Source organism: Protopterus annectens, chromosome 8.part0 (genome assembly GCF_019279795.1).
Source record: "Protopterus annectens isolate FY-2018-M chromosome 8.part0, PAN1.0, whole genome shotgun sequence".
Lineage (NCBI taxonomy): Eukaryota > Metazoa > Chordata > Ceratodontiformes > Protopteridae > Protopterus > Protopterus annectens.
In genome coordinates, this window is record NC_056741.1 from 211,967,535 (window position 1) to 211,987,109 (window position 19,575).

At 41.5% G+C, this 19,575-nt stretch overlaps 1 protein-coding gene across 1 annotated transcript in view; it reads left to right on the plus strand.

The window, feature by feature from the left end:
* Window positions 1-19,575, plus strand: part of LOC122808193 (endothelin-converting enzyme 1-like) — a 1,395,094-nt gene that overhangs the window by 659,832 nt on the left and 715,687 nt on the right. The window contains exon 4 of the mRNA XM_044079161.1: window positions 15,606-15,727. Within this exon, the coding sequence (XP_043935096.1) occupies window positions 15,606-15,727 (122 nt within the window). The remainder of the gene's footprint in view (window positions 1-15,605; window positions 15,728-19,575) is intronic.

The window sequence follows — 19,575 nt, forward strand, 5'->3', positions numbered from 1 at the left end:
AATACACCGAGCCCACAGACATTGCCAACATCCTAGCTGACAGGTTCAGTGCAAACTTCTCCCCCCTCTCCCCACCAAAAGGGCAAATATCTATCCCAGCAGAGTGCTGCCCCCCTGACATCTCAGATGCTCAGGTAAGAGCCGCCCTCTCCAAAGCAAAAAACACAGCATCAATGGGACCAGATGGTGTCCCGGGCTGCATCCTACATGAACTCCAAGAAGAGCTAAACCCAAACATAAAACTACTGTTCAATCTTAGCCTTACTACAGGATATGTACCCAAAGAGTGGTGTACAGCAACAGTGGTCCCGCTCCACAAAGTTGGTGCCTCAACGGATCCTGGAAACTATCGCCCCATAAGCCTGACTAGCTTGGTCTGCAAAGCTATGGAAAGGATCATCATGGACCTCATAAATAAAGATATTGGGGACCTACAGACACTGGATCCTACCCAGTTTGGCTTTGTTAAGGGCAGATCCTGCCTCTTAAACCTGGTCGATTTCTTTGAAACAGTCACCAAGGCCATTGACGTGGGGAAGGTGGTCCACACAGCCTACCTGGACCTCGCAAAAGCCTTCGATACAATACCCCATTCGGGCATTATAGATAAGTTCACCAGCTTAAATATAAACCCCTATGTCACTAGATGGGTTGCAAACTGGCTCAAGGACAGAACCCACATGGTTAGAATTGCTGGAGCCATGTCAGACTCCAAACCAGTTACAAGTGGCGTCCCACAAGGCTCAGTCCTGGGACCTCTCTTGTTCGGTATATATTTCTCGGTACAGGCCAACACGGAAGGACTGTGGCTGACCAAGTTCGCAGATGACTGCAAACTGGGTGCCATAATCAACTCTCCAGCCGACACAAGCATCCTCCAAAAGGGCCTCATAGAAACAGACAACTGGTGCCAGAGCCATGGCCTCAAGCTAAACGCCAAAAAGTGTATAGTCATCCCGTTTGGCAAAAACAAAGTGCCCACAAATTACCACATAGGTGGTAATCCATTAAGTACAGAAGAAGTCATTAGGGACCTGGGGACCCAAGTTGATAGCAATCTCTCATTTGACAACCACGTGGCCAAAGTGGTTAGAAAAACATTTTATATAGCCCACCTAATCGTGAAGGGATTCACATCTAGATCAGGGGAGGTCATCGTACCTCTTTACTCATCCCTCATCAGGCCCATAATTGAGTACAATGCCCCTTTTGGGATCTACCTTACCAGACACCTGCAGCAACTGGAAAGACCCCAAAAGTACCTCACCAAGAGGATCAAAGGGCTCAAACAGATGCCATATGCTGCCCGGTTAAAGAAACTCCAGCTCTACTCAGTGGCATACTGCCTGCTCAGAGGCGATCTGTGCCTGACATATAAAGCCATGTCCAACCCGGAATTAATGGACATGCTGCACCTCAGAAAATCCAAATCCCATCGAGCTACGCGCTCGAGAGACTTGAACCTCAGCACTTAAATAAATAGGACATGCTGGAGGGAACGATTCATAACCCAGAGGCTCCCTTCACTCTGGAATAAAATCCCAGTCCAGGTTAGGCAGAGTCCCACATTGACTCTCTTCAAGAGGAATCTTGATGAGTGGATGGGAGATCGTAGGTTTACCCCGGCTATCACTTCTGTGTCACTGTTAGACAGAGGCACAGTATACTAACCTCAAAAAAAGGCATAGCAAAATTAATTTAAAATGGGTGGCGAAAGCCAAACACACTCTGGCTAGGCTTATAAATGCCCTAGGGTAGATAGCCTAGTATGAACCTATGAACCTATATGGTCAGCTGAAAAGTAGTTTACAAATTGGAGAAGTGAATAAGGTTGTTTCACACATTAACATGAAATTAAACATTAAGGAAGACAGCTCCAAGTCCAAAAAAATGTAATAAACTGTGATAAGTTTTAAAAGACTATAGGGGTGGGAGGTTGGCATAATGGTTAAGGCGTTCACCTTGCAGACACAAGGTGCAGGGTTTGATTCTCACATGTGGTAACTGGCTAGGCTTAAAATGGCCCACAAGGGCAGTTAGCCTAGTACAAATCTATGAACCTATGAACCTATGAGATGGATAAAGACCTGTTATGGTCAAAATCTTGTAAGATGAAGAAAACATAAAAAGGAGGGGAAGTGAGTTCAAAGCGGGTTCTACCTCTTCGATAGCCATGCTGAGTCTGAATAAGTTGTACAATAATACCTGTTCAGATGGAGATAGACTTAGTTATATTCAATATAGTGATCTCATGGAAGAATATCAAGTAGAAAATCATACGAGACAGAGACAACAAGGTTTATGTCCCTTTCAGGGATGAAACTCTGATACCAAGGTGCATTTCAGCAGGGTGGTGGTTATCAGTGAACTGTCAAGAGCTACAGAACATAAGGTACTTGTTTTAGATTGTTATGACACTTTGAATGTTTTACCATCAGACTGTTTTGCTTTAAATGTGTCAAGGAAAGACTTTTACATGGACAGTGATTTGTTGGATGTTTGTGGACTACATATCACAGATTAAGAATTCTCTTTTTTGCAGAAAGGTTTAAAATGTTTATATACAAATTTACCAAGAGAACATTGTTTAACGTTTGAAATCTTTCAAGTTACATTTAATGTGTTTTTTTAAACATGGTTAAATTGATGACAGTATAGATGTATCTGAGAATAAAAGTTTTTATTTTTGAGTATCAGACAAACAGTGATGTTGACATACAAGGATTTATTATTGTTTGTGATGGTATAAGTAAAATTAGTACATTTATTCCTCTATTTACAAATAGTAAAAAAAAATACATTAATTCAGTGAATGATTTTTTCTGTTCAGAAGTTAATCAAAAAATGGCAAGTTAATAGTAACAATGGGTAGCACTTAAAGGTTTACAAAATAATCATCATTTGATAATAAGTCCAAGTGATAAAGGTCAAACTATAGTTTTGCTTTTTAGAACATAATATGAAACTATCTGCTCTAAACATTTGGATGACAAAGACACATATTAAAGGGTTCAAAAATGAGTACAGAGTTTGATAGTTTGAAGAAATTAATATATAATGAAGTTGAACAATGTTTTTTCATGATAAAGTTAATTTATTGTGTGATGAGATAATGGTAACCTCCCTTATTTTTATTGTTATCCTAAAATACATAAAGATAAAGAGAGCCCCCCCAGAGAGATCTGTTGTGGATGGTTGTGGAACTTATATGTAAAATGTAAATAAATTGATTAGTAATTTTTTATCTCCATTTGTAATGAAAATACATTCGTACATTAAGAACGCTAATTATCTTTTGGAAAAAAATGAAAAACGTGAAGTGAAATAAAAACATTTTTGAATGACAGTAGATGTAAATAGCCTTTATACTAATATACAATATCAGTATGGTATACAGGCTTTAAAGAATTGTTTATGTGCTAGTGATTTAATAAATTATGTATGTGAACTTGTAGAATTTTATCTTGTCAATAATTATTTCATATTTGCTGATGATTTATATAGGCACAGCGATGGGGGTGCATTTTGTATCTCCCAATGCTAATCTATTTATGGCACTCTTTGAATTTTACTGTACCAGTGTGGTATATTATTTTAGATGTATAGATGTTTTATTGTTTGTTTGTAAAGGAAATGTTGATATGTTACATAGTTGTCTTTGAACTGTTTTGGATTGAAATGTGATTTTCAGATAGGTTATGAAAAAATCATTTTTAGATGTGACACTGATAGGAGTTAAGGACAAAATTAAAAGTGTTTTGTATAGTGAAATGACTACTAATCATTTGACTGTTAGTACATGCCATCTGCCACATGTAGCAGCTGTCCCATTTGGAGATCTGTTAAGAGCTATAAAACTTTGTAATGATAGAGCAGATATTTTGAAAAAAGCAGATGGCATAATAAATAAGTCTCTGCATAGAGGTAATTATATTAATGTATTGAGAGAAGCACTAGAGATTATGATGCTGGGTGGAAACATAATGAATACAGTGGACATAAAATTGAGGAGAATGTTTACTGTAACATTTGATGTTATGTTGTCCTCATCTCGCTTCGTTCTTGCTGGTTGGGTTCGGTGCCGATCCTCAACTCTGACTCAGCCGTTTACTATAGCTTGAGAGCTTATACTGGCTCAAAGCTAGCCCAATCAAAACACGCCTAGCGGTAGCTACCCAGATCTCGTTTGCCATTTGCAGCATTGAGATTGTGACTACTGGCTCAGGATAAGTATTTAGAGTTTTTTCATATTTTGCTGTCATCCGTACAGGATTTTACTAGTTTATTTAAACTTGTTAGTATCTAGCTTAGTCCTCATGTAATTAATAACTTTCTGACCTTCCTCTGCTGTTGTTTTTTGGGTTTTTCTTGGCTGTCATTTTTCTTAGGCCTTGCTTTCCCCTTGAGCCTGTTTAACTTAAAGGGTTTGTTTCATTTTTCCCTACTATCTGTTGGAGTAGCCGTTTAAGTTAGTGGCTCTCCTATTGGGGGAGTCATCATTTTACTTAGAGACTCTCCCCCTTCTTCTTTTTCCTTAAAAAAAAAAAAAAAGTTTTCCTTGTTTGTTTGTTGTTGTGTGTTGCCAGCCAATGTTTGTGTCTCCTAATTATCCAGCATGTCTAAAGAGTCAAAACCCTCAGGCTTTAAGAAGTGTGACTCGTGCTGCCAAAAAATGTCCCTTACGGACGGGCGCACGAGTTGTGTGTACTGTTTAGGGGCTGTTCACCTGCTGGACTCATACTCTAGCTGTCATGCTTTCAGTTGTAGAGTCCTCCAGGAGAGAAAAAATAAAGTAATTTTGTGTGGCCTTTTGAAGAACCCTCAGGGTCTTTTGTCTATGGTTCCTCAGCCAGCAAAACAGTCTGACAAGTCTCCCAAATCATCCTCAATGGTTCCGATATTGGAGCAACCGAAATCTGCTGTCAAATCTTTGGCCCTGTCGGTTCCCAGTGTCAGCTCTGACAATGCTATACCTCCGGCGGCTCCATCAGTGTCTTCGGACTACGGAGCCAGTCCGGGCCCATAAAAGAACCAGGCCTCCCTCTTTGGAGCCGGTGTGCTCTGCTCCACAATCTCCTTTGCTGCAATCTGTGGCAGGCAGTCACCGATCCTTCTCTCTCTCCTCTCGGTCCTCCAGGCTTTTGGATCATGATGTGGAGAGAGTGGTTAATAGGCTCCTCAAGTCACAGGCACTTGCCAAATTGCTATTGATCCCAGCCCATAAGGAATTGGCTCCTTTGGCCCATCCAACTTCTCTATCGGTTCCTCATCTGACTCTCTTCAGCTCGGAGCCAGAGTGTATGGACATCGTGGTGGTGAAACTGTCAGCTCTGGTTACTTCTCCTTTATCGGTTCCGACTCCCGCTCCGACCTCCTCGATGTCTCAGTCCATCGAGGAATCTGGGCACTGAAGCTCTCTTGTCGGCTCTGAGGGGGGAAGTGGCATTGGACCCTTGTCTGACCCTGCTCTCCCTCTCGGAGCTTCAGAGCAGGTTAGCTCAGCTCCCACTTCAGCCTCGGAGCCATTGCTCTCGGTTTGCAGGCACTCTCCCGGCTCTTTGGAGCCGGAGGTTCCTTCGGTTTCGGACCGTGGCACCTTCGAGATGATGAGGAGCGTGCTGTCCCCTGAGACCGCTCCACCTTTGGCTCCATTGGCTCCTTCTCCTTTGGTGCTTGTGCCTGCCTTTGGCCCTCCTCCTCCATCCAAGCGTAGGGAACCTATGCCACAGGACATCCCATTGGGTGACCCCACGTCTTCTGAAACCTCCCCTGAGCATTCGGAGGAGATCCCTCAGAAGAAAAAATGTAAGAGGAAGCATCTGGACTCCCCTGAGTCCATCACTTCAGACAGAGACTTGGTTGAATTGGAAGGGTCCCCACGGTCCCCCTCTGAGGATGTTTCCTTTTTGCACAGCCTGGAGATCCTTAGACAGAGGGGTGGCTGGAAGTCCCTAGCCCTTTCTGATGATGAGTCTGTCTACCTGGACACATTTGGTTCCCAACCCTTCACCTCTTAGGTGTCTCTGCCTTTTGACCCACTTTTGTCTGTAGTGAGTCAGAAGGCATGGAGCGCTCCAGAGACCATGGAACCAGTTCCGCAGAGACCAAATAAATTTATAAGTGCCCCCAAAGACAAGTCCTTTCTTTCCAAATGGGTTCCTGTTGATGCTATGATGGTGGCAGCAGCCACTAAGAAGGAACTTGCTGAAACTTCTTCATCTGTCCATCTGCTGAACAAGGAGTCCCATATGATGGACAGGTATGGGAAGCGTATGTTCTCTTCAGCAACCTTTACTCTCATTTCGCTGAATTATTTGTCAGACTTCACACAACTTCAAGAGAATCTCCTAAAGGAGTTGGGAGATACCCTGCAGGATCCTACAGCTGAGGGAGTTGCAAACAGAGCACTTTCCCAGCTTGTGACCTTGACTTCAGTGGTTAACTTCTCCATGATGCTCATTTCTTATGCGGCAGATGGAGTGAGTAGGGCAGCAGGTACCAGAGTTGCTTTGTGGAGACACTCCTGGATGCACCTTTGTCAATTTGCAAAGCCCTTCAAGTCCTCCTTTACCAATACCCCTTTTGATGGCGTGTCCTTGTTTGGGCCTCAGGTAAAAGAGACTCTCAATGCCATGGGAGTCCATTTTTCCACTCCATCTAGATCCTTCCCTAAAGGTCAGAAGAGTGGGAAAGTGTGGTTTCAAAAATCCCAGGGAGCTTTGCCTGACACACGTGGAGAATTTCCCCCCAGGGGCAGAGAGGGAAACAATAACAGAAGAAGTCGGCCTCGTGGCAGGGGGGGTCCACAACAGCAGGGCGACAGAGATCCGTTCTCTACTAGGTCCTTTCAACACTCCTGAAGGGAGGCCTGACTGTCTGCTTCTGGAGGCAGTCGGGGGCAGTGTATCATTGTACCCAACAGCCTGGCAAACTATTACGAAAGATGCATGGGTACTGTCAGTAATATCCAGGGGTTACAAAACTCCCTTTTCCCAGTTACCCCCTCAAACATTCCACCCAGTCTTTGGGATCAAGCAAACCAAGAAGTACAAAGGTTGCTAGAAAAAAGAGTCATCCAAGAAGTCCCCGCAGACCAAATCACATCTGGGACTTACTCAAGGTTCTTTTTAGTTCCAAAAAAGACAGGGGACTGGAGACCCATCTTGGATCTCAGCAAGCTAAACAAATCAGTAAAAAAAGCGAAGTTCCAAATGGTAACACTGCAGTCCATTCTTCCCTTTTTGGGTCGGGACAATTAGATGTGCTCCATTGATCTCCAGGATGTGTACTACCACATAAAAATGGACAGGCAATCCAGGAGACTCCTACGCTTCTGGCTGGGAGCCAGTTATTAGTTCAGAGCTCTGACCTTTGGCAATGGTCATGGCTCACCTGAGACATCTAGGATTCCAGGTGTTTCCGTATCTAAATGACTGGCTCCTCACTGCTACCACCAAGCATCAACTGATCAAAAAATAGGACTACACAATTCGAACCTGTTCCCAGCTAGGCATCACCATAAACTAAGAAATGTTTGCCTTGTTGCCTTGTTAGTGTATTACCTTCATAGGGGCAGACCTAGATATAAGAGCCATGATAGCTAAGCTGCCTCAAGACAGGTTGTCCACCATTTGTCATCAAGTTTCATTCCTCATGATAAAGAAGAGAGTTCAGCCAAGAGAGGTATTAAAAGTCTTGGGCTCAATGGCTGCAGCAATTACTCTAGTCCCTATGCCTCACTTCCACATGAGAATTCTGCAGTGGCTTCTTTTCGCTCAATGGTCATTCCAGGATTTACCAGTGTCACATATGATCTCGATCATGGAATCCTGCAAAAGGGACTTAGTATGGTGACTCTGGGCAGACCCTTTTTAGACCTCCATCCAGTAGCCACAGTGAACACGGACACCTATCTCCCAAATGGGGGGGGGGGGCATTATCTGGGACAGACCGTTCAAGGAATGTGGCAGCAACATGAGTACCACTTGCACTTCAATGTTCTAGAGATGAGAGCGGTGCTTCTGGCATTCGAAGCACTTCAAGACTCTATTCCTACCGGAACTATTGCAATTCAGACAGACAATATGTCAATGGTATGGTACATCAACAAACAAGGTGGGACCAGATCTTACCCCTTGTGTTGGGAGGCCCTTCAAGTATGGCAATGGGCAATGTCTTCCCAAAGTTTTCTAATTGCAATGCACATTCCCGGAAAATCCAACGTGATAGTGGATAGGCTCAGCAGGGCTATCCTCATGCCTCACGAGTGGTCCTTGAAACAAGAAGTTGCGGACTTAATTTTTCGCAAATGGGGCCAGTCATGCTGCAATCTTCATGCCACTCTCCTAAACAACAAATGCAGCAGCTATTTCACCTTAGTCCCCCCCACCGGGACAGTCACCCAGGGATGCATTTGTTCACGATTGGCCTCCGGGACTACTTTATGCCTATCCACCTTTTCTTCTGATCCCCAAGATACTTCAGAAAGCAAAGTCACTGGGTTGCAAGCTCATCCTCATTGCTCCTTACTGGCCTCGTCAGATATGGTTCCCATTTCTCTGCCATCATCTACAAGTGGAGCCTTGGATCCTAGACCCAGTTCCAGACATCCTGATGCATCAGTCGGGTGTGCTCCACCCCTCCCTCCAAACCCTCAAGCTGACAGCTTGGTTTCTCCGCTTCCAGTCTTAGCCAGGCTCCCCAACATTTCCCCGGCTGTACAGCACACCCTGGTGTCTTCTCAGAAGCCCACTACCAGAAAGATTTATGCTAGCAAATGGGAGAGGTTCTCTTTTTGGTCAAAGAAAAATGATATTGATCCCTTCAATGCTCCTATTCCCAAGATTCTTGAGTTCCTGGCAGGAATGTTCGCATGAGGGACAGCTGCAGCTACCATTAGGGTCCAACTGGCTGCCATTTCCAATTTTCATGTGGGAGAGTTGGTCTCTAATATCATGTGTCATAAGCTGTGCAAAGCATTCTTACGAGGTGCAACCCTTTTACAGACCCCGGTAAGAGAACCCCCCCCCCCAGGACCTAAACTTTGTTTTAGCCTCTCTGGTTCTTCCATCCTGAACCAGCATATTCTTGTCCCCTGAAATTTATGTCTTGGAAAACCCTCTTCTTGATTGCCATCACCTCAGCTAGATGGGTTTCTGAATTACACGCTTTATCTATTTGCCCGCTGTATCTCATATTCCACAAAGATAGAATTTCTCTCAGAACCAATCCCTCCTTCTTGCCAAAGGTGTGTTCAGAGTATAATTTAAATCAGTCCATCGAGCTTCCTGTATTCGTCACCAGTTATGGCAACAAGGCAGAGTATAGACTCCACCAATTGGATGTTCATAGACAATTACACTTTTATTTACACAGGACCAAGGACTTTAGAAAATCAGATCAATTGTTTGTATCCTTTGCTGACAATAAACAAGGTTCTCCAGTTTCAGAAGTGACCTTATCTAAGTGGCTGTCAGACACACTCATCTATACTTATGATTTGCATAACAAGAAGCTTCCAGGGAAAGCCAGAGGACACTCAACCAGGGCCTTGGCTACCTCTGTTGTCGTCCAAGCCAAATTGCCTTTAGATTCAATCTGTGCAGCAGCAACATGAGCAAATCCTCATACCTTTATCACTCATTACAAAGTGGATGTGGTCTCCCGGAACAGGCATCCTTTGGTTCCATGGACCTGAAGAGTTTATTCCAGTGAGCCACCCAAGAACCAGGTGCTGGGGATGCGGTCCCAACCAGCAGGAATGAAGGCGAGATGGGGACAACATAACATTAAGAAGTTATGTACCTACCATAACATTCCATGTTTGTTGTCCTTCATCTTGCCTTCCTTCTTGCGTCCCCCCTTCCCCCTTTCTGGAGGATCAAGAGGAATTCCTTCATTGGTTATACTGGCTGAGTTTCCTGTTGACATGCCAGGTTAGTTGACCATGCTTTGTTTTTCCTTTTTCCTTCTTAACCTTTGAATCTGGATTGTTCCTTTATACACAAGTTTTCCTTATGTATAAGAGCTTAGTAAAATTTGCATTTTACCATTGTGGTCTAGCATGGGCTATCACAAACGAGATCTGGGTAGCTACTGCTAGGCCTGTTGGGATAGGGGTTAGCCTCAAGTCAGTATAAGCTCTCGAGCTATAGTAAACGGCCGAGTCAGAGCCGAGGATCAGCAATGAACCCATCCAGCAAGAAGGAAGGTGAGATGAAGGACAACAAACATGGAATGTTATGGCAGGTACATAACTTCTTATTGCAGAGTATAATACTTTAACTGAAAAGGTGGTAAGAGTAGTTAGAGATGATCTGGAATTTTTAAAAAGACATGTAGAATTACAAAAATTTCTTCCAGAGAAACATAGATTTTTTTGTAAAAGATCAAAATCGTAATATTTATTAAGAAATAATTATAAAAAGCAACTATTAAAGATCATAGAGAATTTAAATAGTGTTGGTACTTTCAGCTCTTGCAACTGCTCTGTATGTCCCTTTACTTGCAGAACTTTTGATTTTATTAATAAAAGGGATGGATATCAAACAGAGACTGTTTTGTAACTCAGAAACAGTATGCCATTAAATGTTGCTATAATTTTTTTTTTTTTTTATATAGGTGATAAAGTGAGGATGTTAGAACATTTATGAGATATTAAAAATAACAGCTGGAAGAGCACTTTGGCTAAACATATATGGGAAGTACATGAATGTAAAATCTTTGATTTAAAGATGTCAGTTCTTGAACAAGTTCCAAAAAGAGAAAAGTATGGTTAGACAACAGCTCTCGAAAAAAGAAATACTGTTTAAAGTCTGATACTTTGAAACTCAGAGTTAAATAATTAATGTACTTTTAAGAATTTATTGTGGTTTTATTGGATAATTAATTTAAGTAATATGTTTGTGCTTGTGTATAAGGTTTACTCTGTTTTAATTGTGATTTTTACTCTTTGAAGGCATTAGCTGAGACTGTTATTTGTTAACTGTGGAATAAACTCTGCTTGGATATATTTTATGTCCTGTGGGAGTCTTAACATTCCAGTTGTGAGAGTTCCTCCCTTCAACTCTGCAATTGGAACATGCTAAAAATATTACCCCTTGAAGATGCTGTTTCATACTTTAATAGCCCATTCCTTAACATCTTAAATGAAACGGCACTGGTAAAATCTACAAGAGTGAAGTCATCATCAGCTCCTTGTCTAACAAAAGACACTAGAATGTGTCTGTAATATCATTCCAATAAAAATGTGCTTGTCTGTTCCTTCTGTACTGCTCAACTAAATATACTAAGTTCAAAGTGGAACTGTTTTTGAGCAAGCTTTGCTAGCAGTGTGTTGACTCATTAAGGATTCTGAATTTAGGTAGCAGTGACTGGATTCTGCCATTTGCAATCTCATAATTTCAACTTCTGTGTTCTCCTTAGCTTTACAATAAACGACTAATCTTCTAAAACCTCAAAGGCCTCCCTCATGAATCTTACAAAATAAGAATTCTCAGCAATCTGTAGAGAGCTCTGCTAAGATAACACTCACCAAGACACATGCAACATCATCATTAGGTGTCTGAACCTGTAAGCCCATAAGGCAAAGTGCCATGCAACACAATTTATTAGTCATGGGAGACTCTTTTATGAGACACACAGATGTCCCTCTTACCAGTCTGAACAAGGATAGTCACAGTCAGCTGCCTGCCAGGGGCCAGGATCCACCAAATCGTGCATACACTCAAGTCATTGCACCACAAATGCCAGTATTACTTCTTCACAGTCCATGTGAGTGCAAATCACCTGAGATATACTTTCCTGGACTCTATGAAGAGTGACATGATAGAGCTCTTGGACCGTGTGTCCCACGCTGGTATGAGCCTAGCATTGAGCAGCATTCTACCTTCTCCAGAAATGATGCAATACAATACCAGCAGAAGATAATTAACTTTAATAATTGGATTCGTTTTTGGTGTCACCAAGGAGATACAATGTCTGTGTATGAGGATATGTTAGACAGATCATGCTGCTTTTCCAGGCATGGTTTGCATCTTTCTCTCTAGATTTTTGTATAGTGATTAAAACCTTGTCCATCCCCAAAGTGCCTTTTTTAGTCTGTGTCAATACCTGATACATTTACTGACATAGTTAAACCACCTCAGAGTATTCTAAAGGTGTTATTGCTCAATACCAGGAGTCTAAACAGGACATCCTGGACAATATAGGCATCTGTGTAGTAGAGACTTGGTTTATAGCCACAGAATGCACCCTGGCAGTGCAAGGCTATAATGCCTTCCACACATTTAGACTAGTTACTGCAAAAGTCGAATATAAGTGTGAAGGAGTCTCAATTTATATCAAACATGAACACACCTCAAGACTGGTCAAACAGTGTGACACACTTGAACTTCTCCACATCTGACATAAGTAAGTAAAGTCTCATACCATATCCCTACCAGATGTAGGTCCCCCTTGCTGACCCAGGAAGCCCATACCACATACTTGAATGAACTGGAGACACTCCACATTCATTCAGCCTGACACTTTATGCATGGGTGACTTTAACAACCCCAACATTAATTGGGAATTGTACACTACCTCAAACATGCAGGCCCAGAGATTCCTGGACTTCAACGCAAACACCCGGGAACAGCTAGTTTGCATGCCCACCAGGGGTGCAAATATTTTTTAAATACCTTTATTAAATTAGCATTTAACACACAGGCACACATACATTAATGAAAAGGGAAAAAAATAACATTTTTTTCATTTATATTTATTATACATCACATATGTTTTCTTTCTTTACAACAACTCTCATTTGGTCCAATCTTACATAAATTGCTCAATTCCTGCCTTTCTTTAAACCTCACTTCTTCCCTTAACATTATTTTTCATGTATTGTTCCCAAAAATTCCATGTATTTCAGTGTAATTTGCTCCTTCATTTTATAGATCTCATTTCCAGTTCTTTTATCTCTGTTACAGTATTCACTAATTCAAATATAGCTGGTTTAGATTTTAATTTAAATTTTCTAGTAATTGCTTTATTGGTAGCCAATAGAATTAAACTTAATAAGGCCTTACAATGCCTAGGCAATTCAGATCCTGTGTACCAGCTCAAAGAATCAATTCCTTCATTAAAGGCATTTGCTCCACCAATATTTATGACAGAGTATTCTGTAGGGAACTTTTAAAATTTGCTAACTCATTGCAGACCTAAAGCACATAGGGGCGTAAGTATCCTTGACTTGATACTCAAAAGCATTGAGGGAGCAATGCACTTTCCCTAATGTGATGTCCTTATTGGCCAGGTTGAACCACAAAGCTGTCTCCTTTGAAATAAGTATTAAGCCTGGAACCTTAGCTAACACTGGAGCATTTAAAACTATTCCAAGGGTAACTACCTCCCACTAAAGGGGGGTCTAGCAAAATTCCAGGCCCCCCAAACCCTGAGAACATATGTGTATTTGTGGAATTGTTCACACAGAAACCCTATGCAATTATGGAAAAAGCTGCATAGAGACAGTGTTACCTACCTGAGATAAACATAGAACAACTTCCAAAAATAAGCTACTCTGGTGGAATCCCAGTATAAATAGGCTGTATACAAAAGAAAGAAAATCATACCTAAAATCAGGAAGGATGTTGCCCAGCAAAGTAAAAACTCATTTTGCAATCTGAACAGCCAACTCAGGGAACTAATCAAGTCCACCAAAGCCAAAGTTGAAATTAAAAATAGCTGCCCAGGCTAAGAACAACCACAAGATTTTCTTCAGTTATGTCCACAACCGTAAAGACAACACCCAACAATTGTTGAACTAACAGTGAACTAAATCACCTATTCAAGGGCAGAGGATATAGGCAATCTGCTGGCTGACAAACTTAGCTCCACGTGTACTGCCATGTCATCCCCACTCAACCTACCCCCAGGAAATACCCTCCACAATTTCTCCACCAACTGTCACCAGGGAGCAGGTCCTCACTATGTTCTCTAAGGCCAAGATCAATGCTTTGATGGGCCCTGATAATATTCCAGGATGCCTCCTGAACAGCATGAAACATAACCTGTCAGACTTGTTAGCATCTCTGTTTAGCCTTAGCCAATACACAGGCTTCTTTGCAATCCTTTCTTTTGACATGGTTATCCCTCTACACAAACTGGGGGACTTTTCTACAAGCCCAGAGAACTACAGACCCATAAGTCTTACAGGTCTTATGTGGAGGGCCATGCAAAGAATTGTCATGGATCTGACAAACGATGATATAGGAAACCTACAGACACTGCACCCTACACAGTTCAGTTTTGTCAAAGGCGGATCATGGGTAGCCTACAGGTTAGCCTCTGATCCCACACTGATAGATTTCTTGCACATCAGTTGCATCAGAAATACCTGCTCTATGGACTTAAACTTCATCTGTGATATAAACAGGATATGTTGGAGGGACAAGTATGTGCCTCAAAGATTACCCCTTCTCTAGAACAGACTTCCCATCAATGTGAAACAAAGCTCATGCCTAACAATATTCAAGTGTAACTTGGACTAGTGGATGGGAAATTGCAAATTTGAACTTGGTTTGGCTCCTATGTTTGTAAGAGACAGAGGCAGCTTGTGAATGCTTGATGTGTACACGCTTGTATTGTAACTTGTAAAATTCCATGAAGTATTGACATATCAACAGTATTTTGGTAAATTTGGGATAAGCTTGGTTGGGCTTAAAATGGTTCTTGGGCTGCTAGCATGGTAACCACCTGTGAATCTGTTTGTAAAGGTCCCTTATGAAGATTAAAAGAAACATTATTTGTAAGAACAATTCAGACTCAGTGTCGTATTGAAAAGACTTCAGACACAATGCTGCACTGAAAAAATAACAAGTGTCCATGAGAGATTGACACATATCAAGAAGTGCAAGTGTGAAAACTTTTTTTGTAAAAGCAGCATGGAAAAAAGAGTTACGGAGTGTAGAAATTTGACTGGGTTGAGCCATGTGATGTGAGAGACGCTTGAAAACTAAGAAGCAGGCAGGAAAAGAGTGCATGGCCAAGAAATATAGTAAAGAGGGGAGAAGTATAATGAACTATAGGTGCTTCATGCTGGATGTGGAAGACAAAATAGAGTGAAGATCCAAGGGATGGCAATCTATTTAGCATTAATATGTTCCACAAATATAAATGCATGATAGCTAAGCTAATATGAAACATGCAAGTAAAATACCATTGGGAACAGGGGAGCAGTGTGAGATTTTCTAGTTGTTTGTACCCATCTTCTTTCACTCTTTCACTTTGTAATGTATGCTTATTTATTTATATTTTGTTGACCAGGTTGATATCATTGAGACTATTTCCTGATTTCATAAGGTATGCATTTTCCATAGTACTCATAAAACTATTCCCAGTACTTATTTTAATAGTCTGAATTTTCAGTATGGGAAGAAGTTTTTGGACTAGTTATCAAAAATGTAGTATGGAATATATAGTAATATATTGCAATTATGTACTAGGTGGTTCACCACTAAAATTTCATACATATATGATATTCATGAAGTAAGTATTCCAGTATGTTTCTTTGGTCTTCAACACCATGGCATATAGCATTATCTCTTTCATTCTTTTGTTCGCAGAAGAGCCAGATGCGATAAGGACCTCTGCAGAGGAAAAGGCAGTAAAATTCTATAGATCTTGCATGAACACAAGAAGAATAGAGGAGCTGGGTTCAGAGCCCATAGCTGATCTCATTGAAAAGGTAAGCATGCAGCTCCTAATGTATTTCATTAGCAGGACAAGCCTAACCTTATCAGACAGACCATTTCAATTTGTTATCAAGGTCATAAAGGATACATTAAGGATTTATTACCTTGGTAATTTCCCCAATTTCTTCAACCTTTACCAAGACAGTGAAGGTCTGCACATATGCCTTTATTTCCAGGTGAAAGATTAGATGCGGATCAGTTATAAGCTTTCATCCTGTTGGTCAGGCAGTTCATTGACCTACACATATTAGTTTGAACTGTTGGGTTTCGATCTGAACCTCAAGTCTGACTCAGACATTACTAAAGCTTATGGTAATCAAAAAGCTCTTGAGCTTCTTCCTTACCCATAATGTACCAACCCCTAACATACCCCAGATCTCCTTTGCCACTTTTCGAGTAAAGACGTGGTCAGCCTTAGCTTTCAAGTTTTGATTATTTAAAAGCAGATAAGTGTATTTTTTTCTACAGAAATCTTATAATTCTCTTCCACTCTTTATTCCCTTACCCTTGTACATTGGTGTAGCTCTATTTTACCATTGTTGGTAGTTTTTTTTTTGTTCCTTTTTTTTATTCTTCTCACTTGTATAACTATAAGTACCATTGTTGGTATCTTCATTCAGTTTTTCTCTCATAAAAAAAAAAAAAAAAAAAAAAAAAAAAATCTTATCTTGTGCTTCTGCTGTTTTTTTTTTTTTTTTTTTTATTGACACCGAAAAGGGTCCTTCCAGCCTTAAAAAATGTCTGAAATGTGGGCATAAATTGCCTCTTTCAGACACCCATACACTTTGTGTTTATTGTTTAGATCCACCGCACCTGCAGAAGGATTCTTCTGTTTACCATAACTTTAATCTCAGAGTGCTTGTGGACAGAAAGAATAAGTTTAGTCTTAAAGTATTGTTGCCATCATCTTTTGGTGAAGCTATCACTGGGGCTCAATTCCCCAAAGTAAAGTTTAAGGAGTCAAAATCTCAGTCTCTGATACCTTCCACTTCCTCAACTTCATCTTCAGAGCCTTCTAGGAAGAAATCAAAATGGGATCCGAGAAGGTCTCAAACCTCCTCCCCTTTGGATCTGAAGAAAAAGAGAGTAATGGATCATCTGTCCTCAGATCTGACTAAGAAACCTTTGGATCCGACTGTTTTGGGTTCTATTATTCTGCCAAGAAACCTGTACTCTGGTTGATTAGGAGGCTATATGAGGGATATTAGGTGAAAATTAAAATGGGCGGGGTCCTCTGTGCTAATTTCTGCTTGAGCAGAGGAACCAGGCATGGGTGTCGTCTTTCTCCTTTGTTATTTGCATTATATTTAGAACCACTGGCAAAGAAAATAAGAGACTCAGAAATTCAAGAATATAATTGGCATGGTAATCAAGAAAAGGTGGCTGTATTTGCAGATGGTATTATTTTATACCGGACAAAACCAGAAAGAGACATTACAGTGTTGTGGAACATTTTGAGACAGATTCACATTTTTTCTGGATACAAAATTAATGAAGCTAAAACAAAGACAGTAGCAGTACATTATGTACCCACACACAAACTGGTTCAGTAATATCTGTGTTTATGTGGACATGATAAAATGAAATATTTGGAAGTATGGATTAAAAATGATTCTTGTGTGGCAGCTAAGGATATGTGGTAAGAGACTAACAAAAGATAATACAAAATGGAAGCTTTGTTACATGGATATGGATACTAAGATAAAAGCAGTCAAAATGTTTTTAGTCCCTTTAGTGTTATACACAAGGTACTGCGGTGGTGATGCTGCAGTAGCGTTGTCGCCTCACAGTAAGACGTTGTCCTGTTCGATTCTCAGCTAAAGCGTCTTCGGTGTGGAGACATACGTGAATGGGCATACCTTCGTTGAAGGTTGTGCGTCAGGGCTGGCAACTCGGCACGTAAAAATCTACTGCCAATCATTAGCGGACCGGAGTTCCACTGTGGCGACCCCTAACCGGGAAAAGCCGAAAGATACAACAAAAAAGTCTTATACACAACCAGAGGAGAAGTTATTGATAGCAATTAATAGAGGTGACGGACTTTATTTGGGAGTGGAAGACGTCAAGAATCAAGTGTGATAAACTGATTCTTCCAGCAGAATAGAGTGGATTGGGCTGACCCACTTTGAAGGGGTATTTCAAAGCTACACAGTTAAGGCTCCTATACATAGCACAAGCAGAAAACTATAATTCTAAGTGGAAATGGATGATGTTGAAATAGGGAAGAGCTCACGAAACAAAGAGAGACTGGGATTTTGGATGCAGGTCTTTAAGGAGAATAACCATACTCATACAGAATATTATAGCCATAAAGTACAGTAGCAGAAAGTATTCTAAGAACTAAGCTAACACAGGAATGGAGAAATGAGATTCTGCTGATAGGGCTGACGGCAATTAGGGATACAGACAATAAGCATGAGGGGGCTGGAATTTATAGGAGAAAACTGGCAAAGGAACCGAGGTATTGGGAGCACATAACTAGAGATAAACATAATAGAATGCTTTAGAATCCTTGGATCCGAGCCTTCTGGGTCTGCCTGAGTTGGATCCGAAGATAACCTTATCTTTTGATCCGAGGTTAGCTCTAAGTGCCCTGGGTCTGATATCTTTGGATCTAGAGGACTCTCAGAGCTGAAGCTTCGTTGTCGGATCCGAAGCACTGGAGTTGACTCTGAACATTTCAGAGCCATCTCTGCAACTTAGTGCTTTGGCACTGGAATTGCTCTGCTGCAACTACCTCCTCGTGGAGATTGCTCTCAGGGTGGGAGGAAACAGCAGTTCAGAAACCTGCCTTCTCAGCACTGAGGCTTTCTGTCTGTCTAGGGTGGTCTGCCTTTGAGGTTGAGAAGAGGGTATTCTCTGCTTCAACAGGACTGATGGAGCTGACCCCCTCTAATCTCCAATCCAGCTCCCAGATGTCTCTGCACTTGGAGCCTTATCATTCAACAAGGGAAAGCCAGCTTGAGACCCCAAGACCATCCAGCAGGGTTTTAAAGTCTGTTCTGACACTTTCCTGGAACACCTCACTAAGGAAGTCCCTCAGAAGAGAAGGTGCAAGAGGAGGACCTGGACACTCCACAGGAGTCACTGAGGATACTGATTTTGATGAGGGTGAAGGGTCCCCATGATCACCTGGTCATTACTAACATGGGCGACTGTTGCTCTACACCAGTAATCAACTTCTCCCTGATTAGATCTGACCACAAGCTAATCACCATGGATATCCACATCCCACCCTCACCCCCCCCCCCAGAGGAAACCACTGTAAAAAACTTCTCCAAAGCCAATTTTGGGCTTCTAAAAACAGAGGTGGCTAACTTCACGACACCCATGCAAACTGAAAATAGGTGCATGACTGCTGAATCATACACCAATGCACCGTATGAGCACATACACAAGTACATGGAACGGGCCATACCAAACAGAACCAAGACACTCTCCTCCAAAAAAAGGAAGACAGTCTGGTGGTCCCCCACCATAAACAAACTCTACAACAGAAGGAAAAAAACTGTTGCAGAAAAGGGTGAATTGCCAAGACTGGAAAAACTCCCTTGTTAGCCTCAGCAAAAAACTGAGATCCATCAACAAATCCTCTAAAGCTAGCTACGAAAACAAAATTGCTGCAGATTCTAAAGTCAATCACAAGGCATTCTGTAGTTATGTCAAGAATCTACATGGCAATACTCAGATCTGCTCTAAGTTACAGCACAATGGCAATACATATACAGAACCAACTGATATTGCCAACATATTGGCCGACAGGTTCAGTGCAAACTTTACCCCCCTTTCTCCCCCTAAAGGGCCCATCACAATACCTGAGGAATGCCAAGTACCTATTATC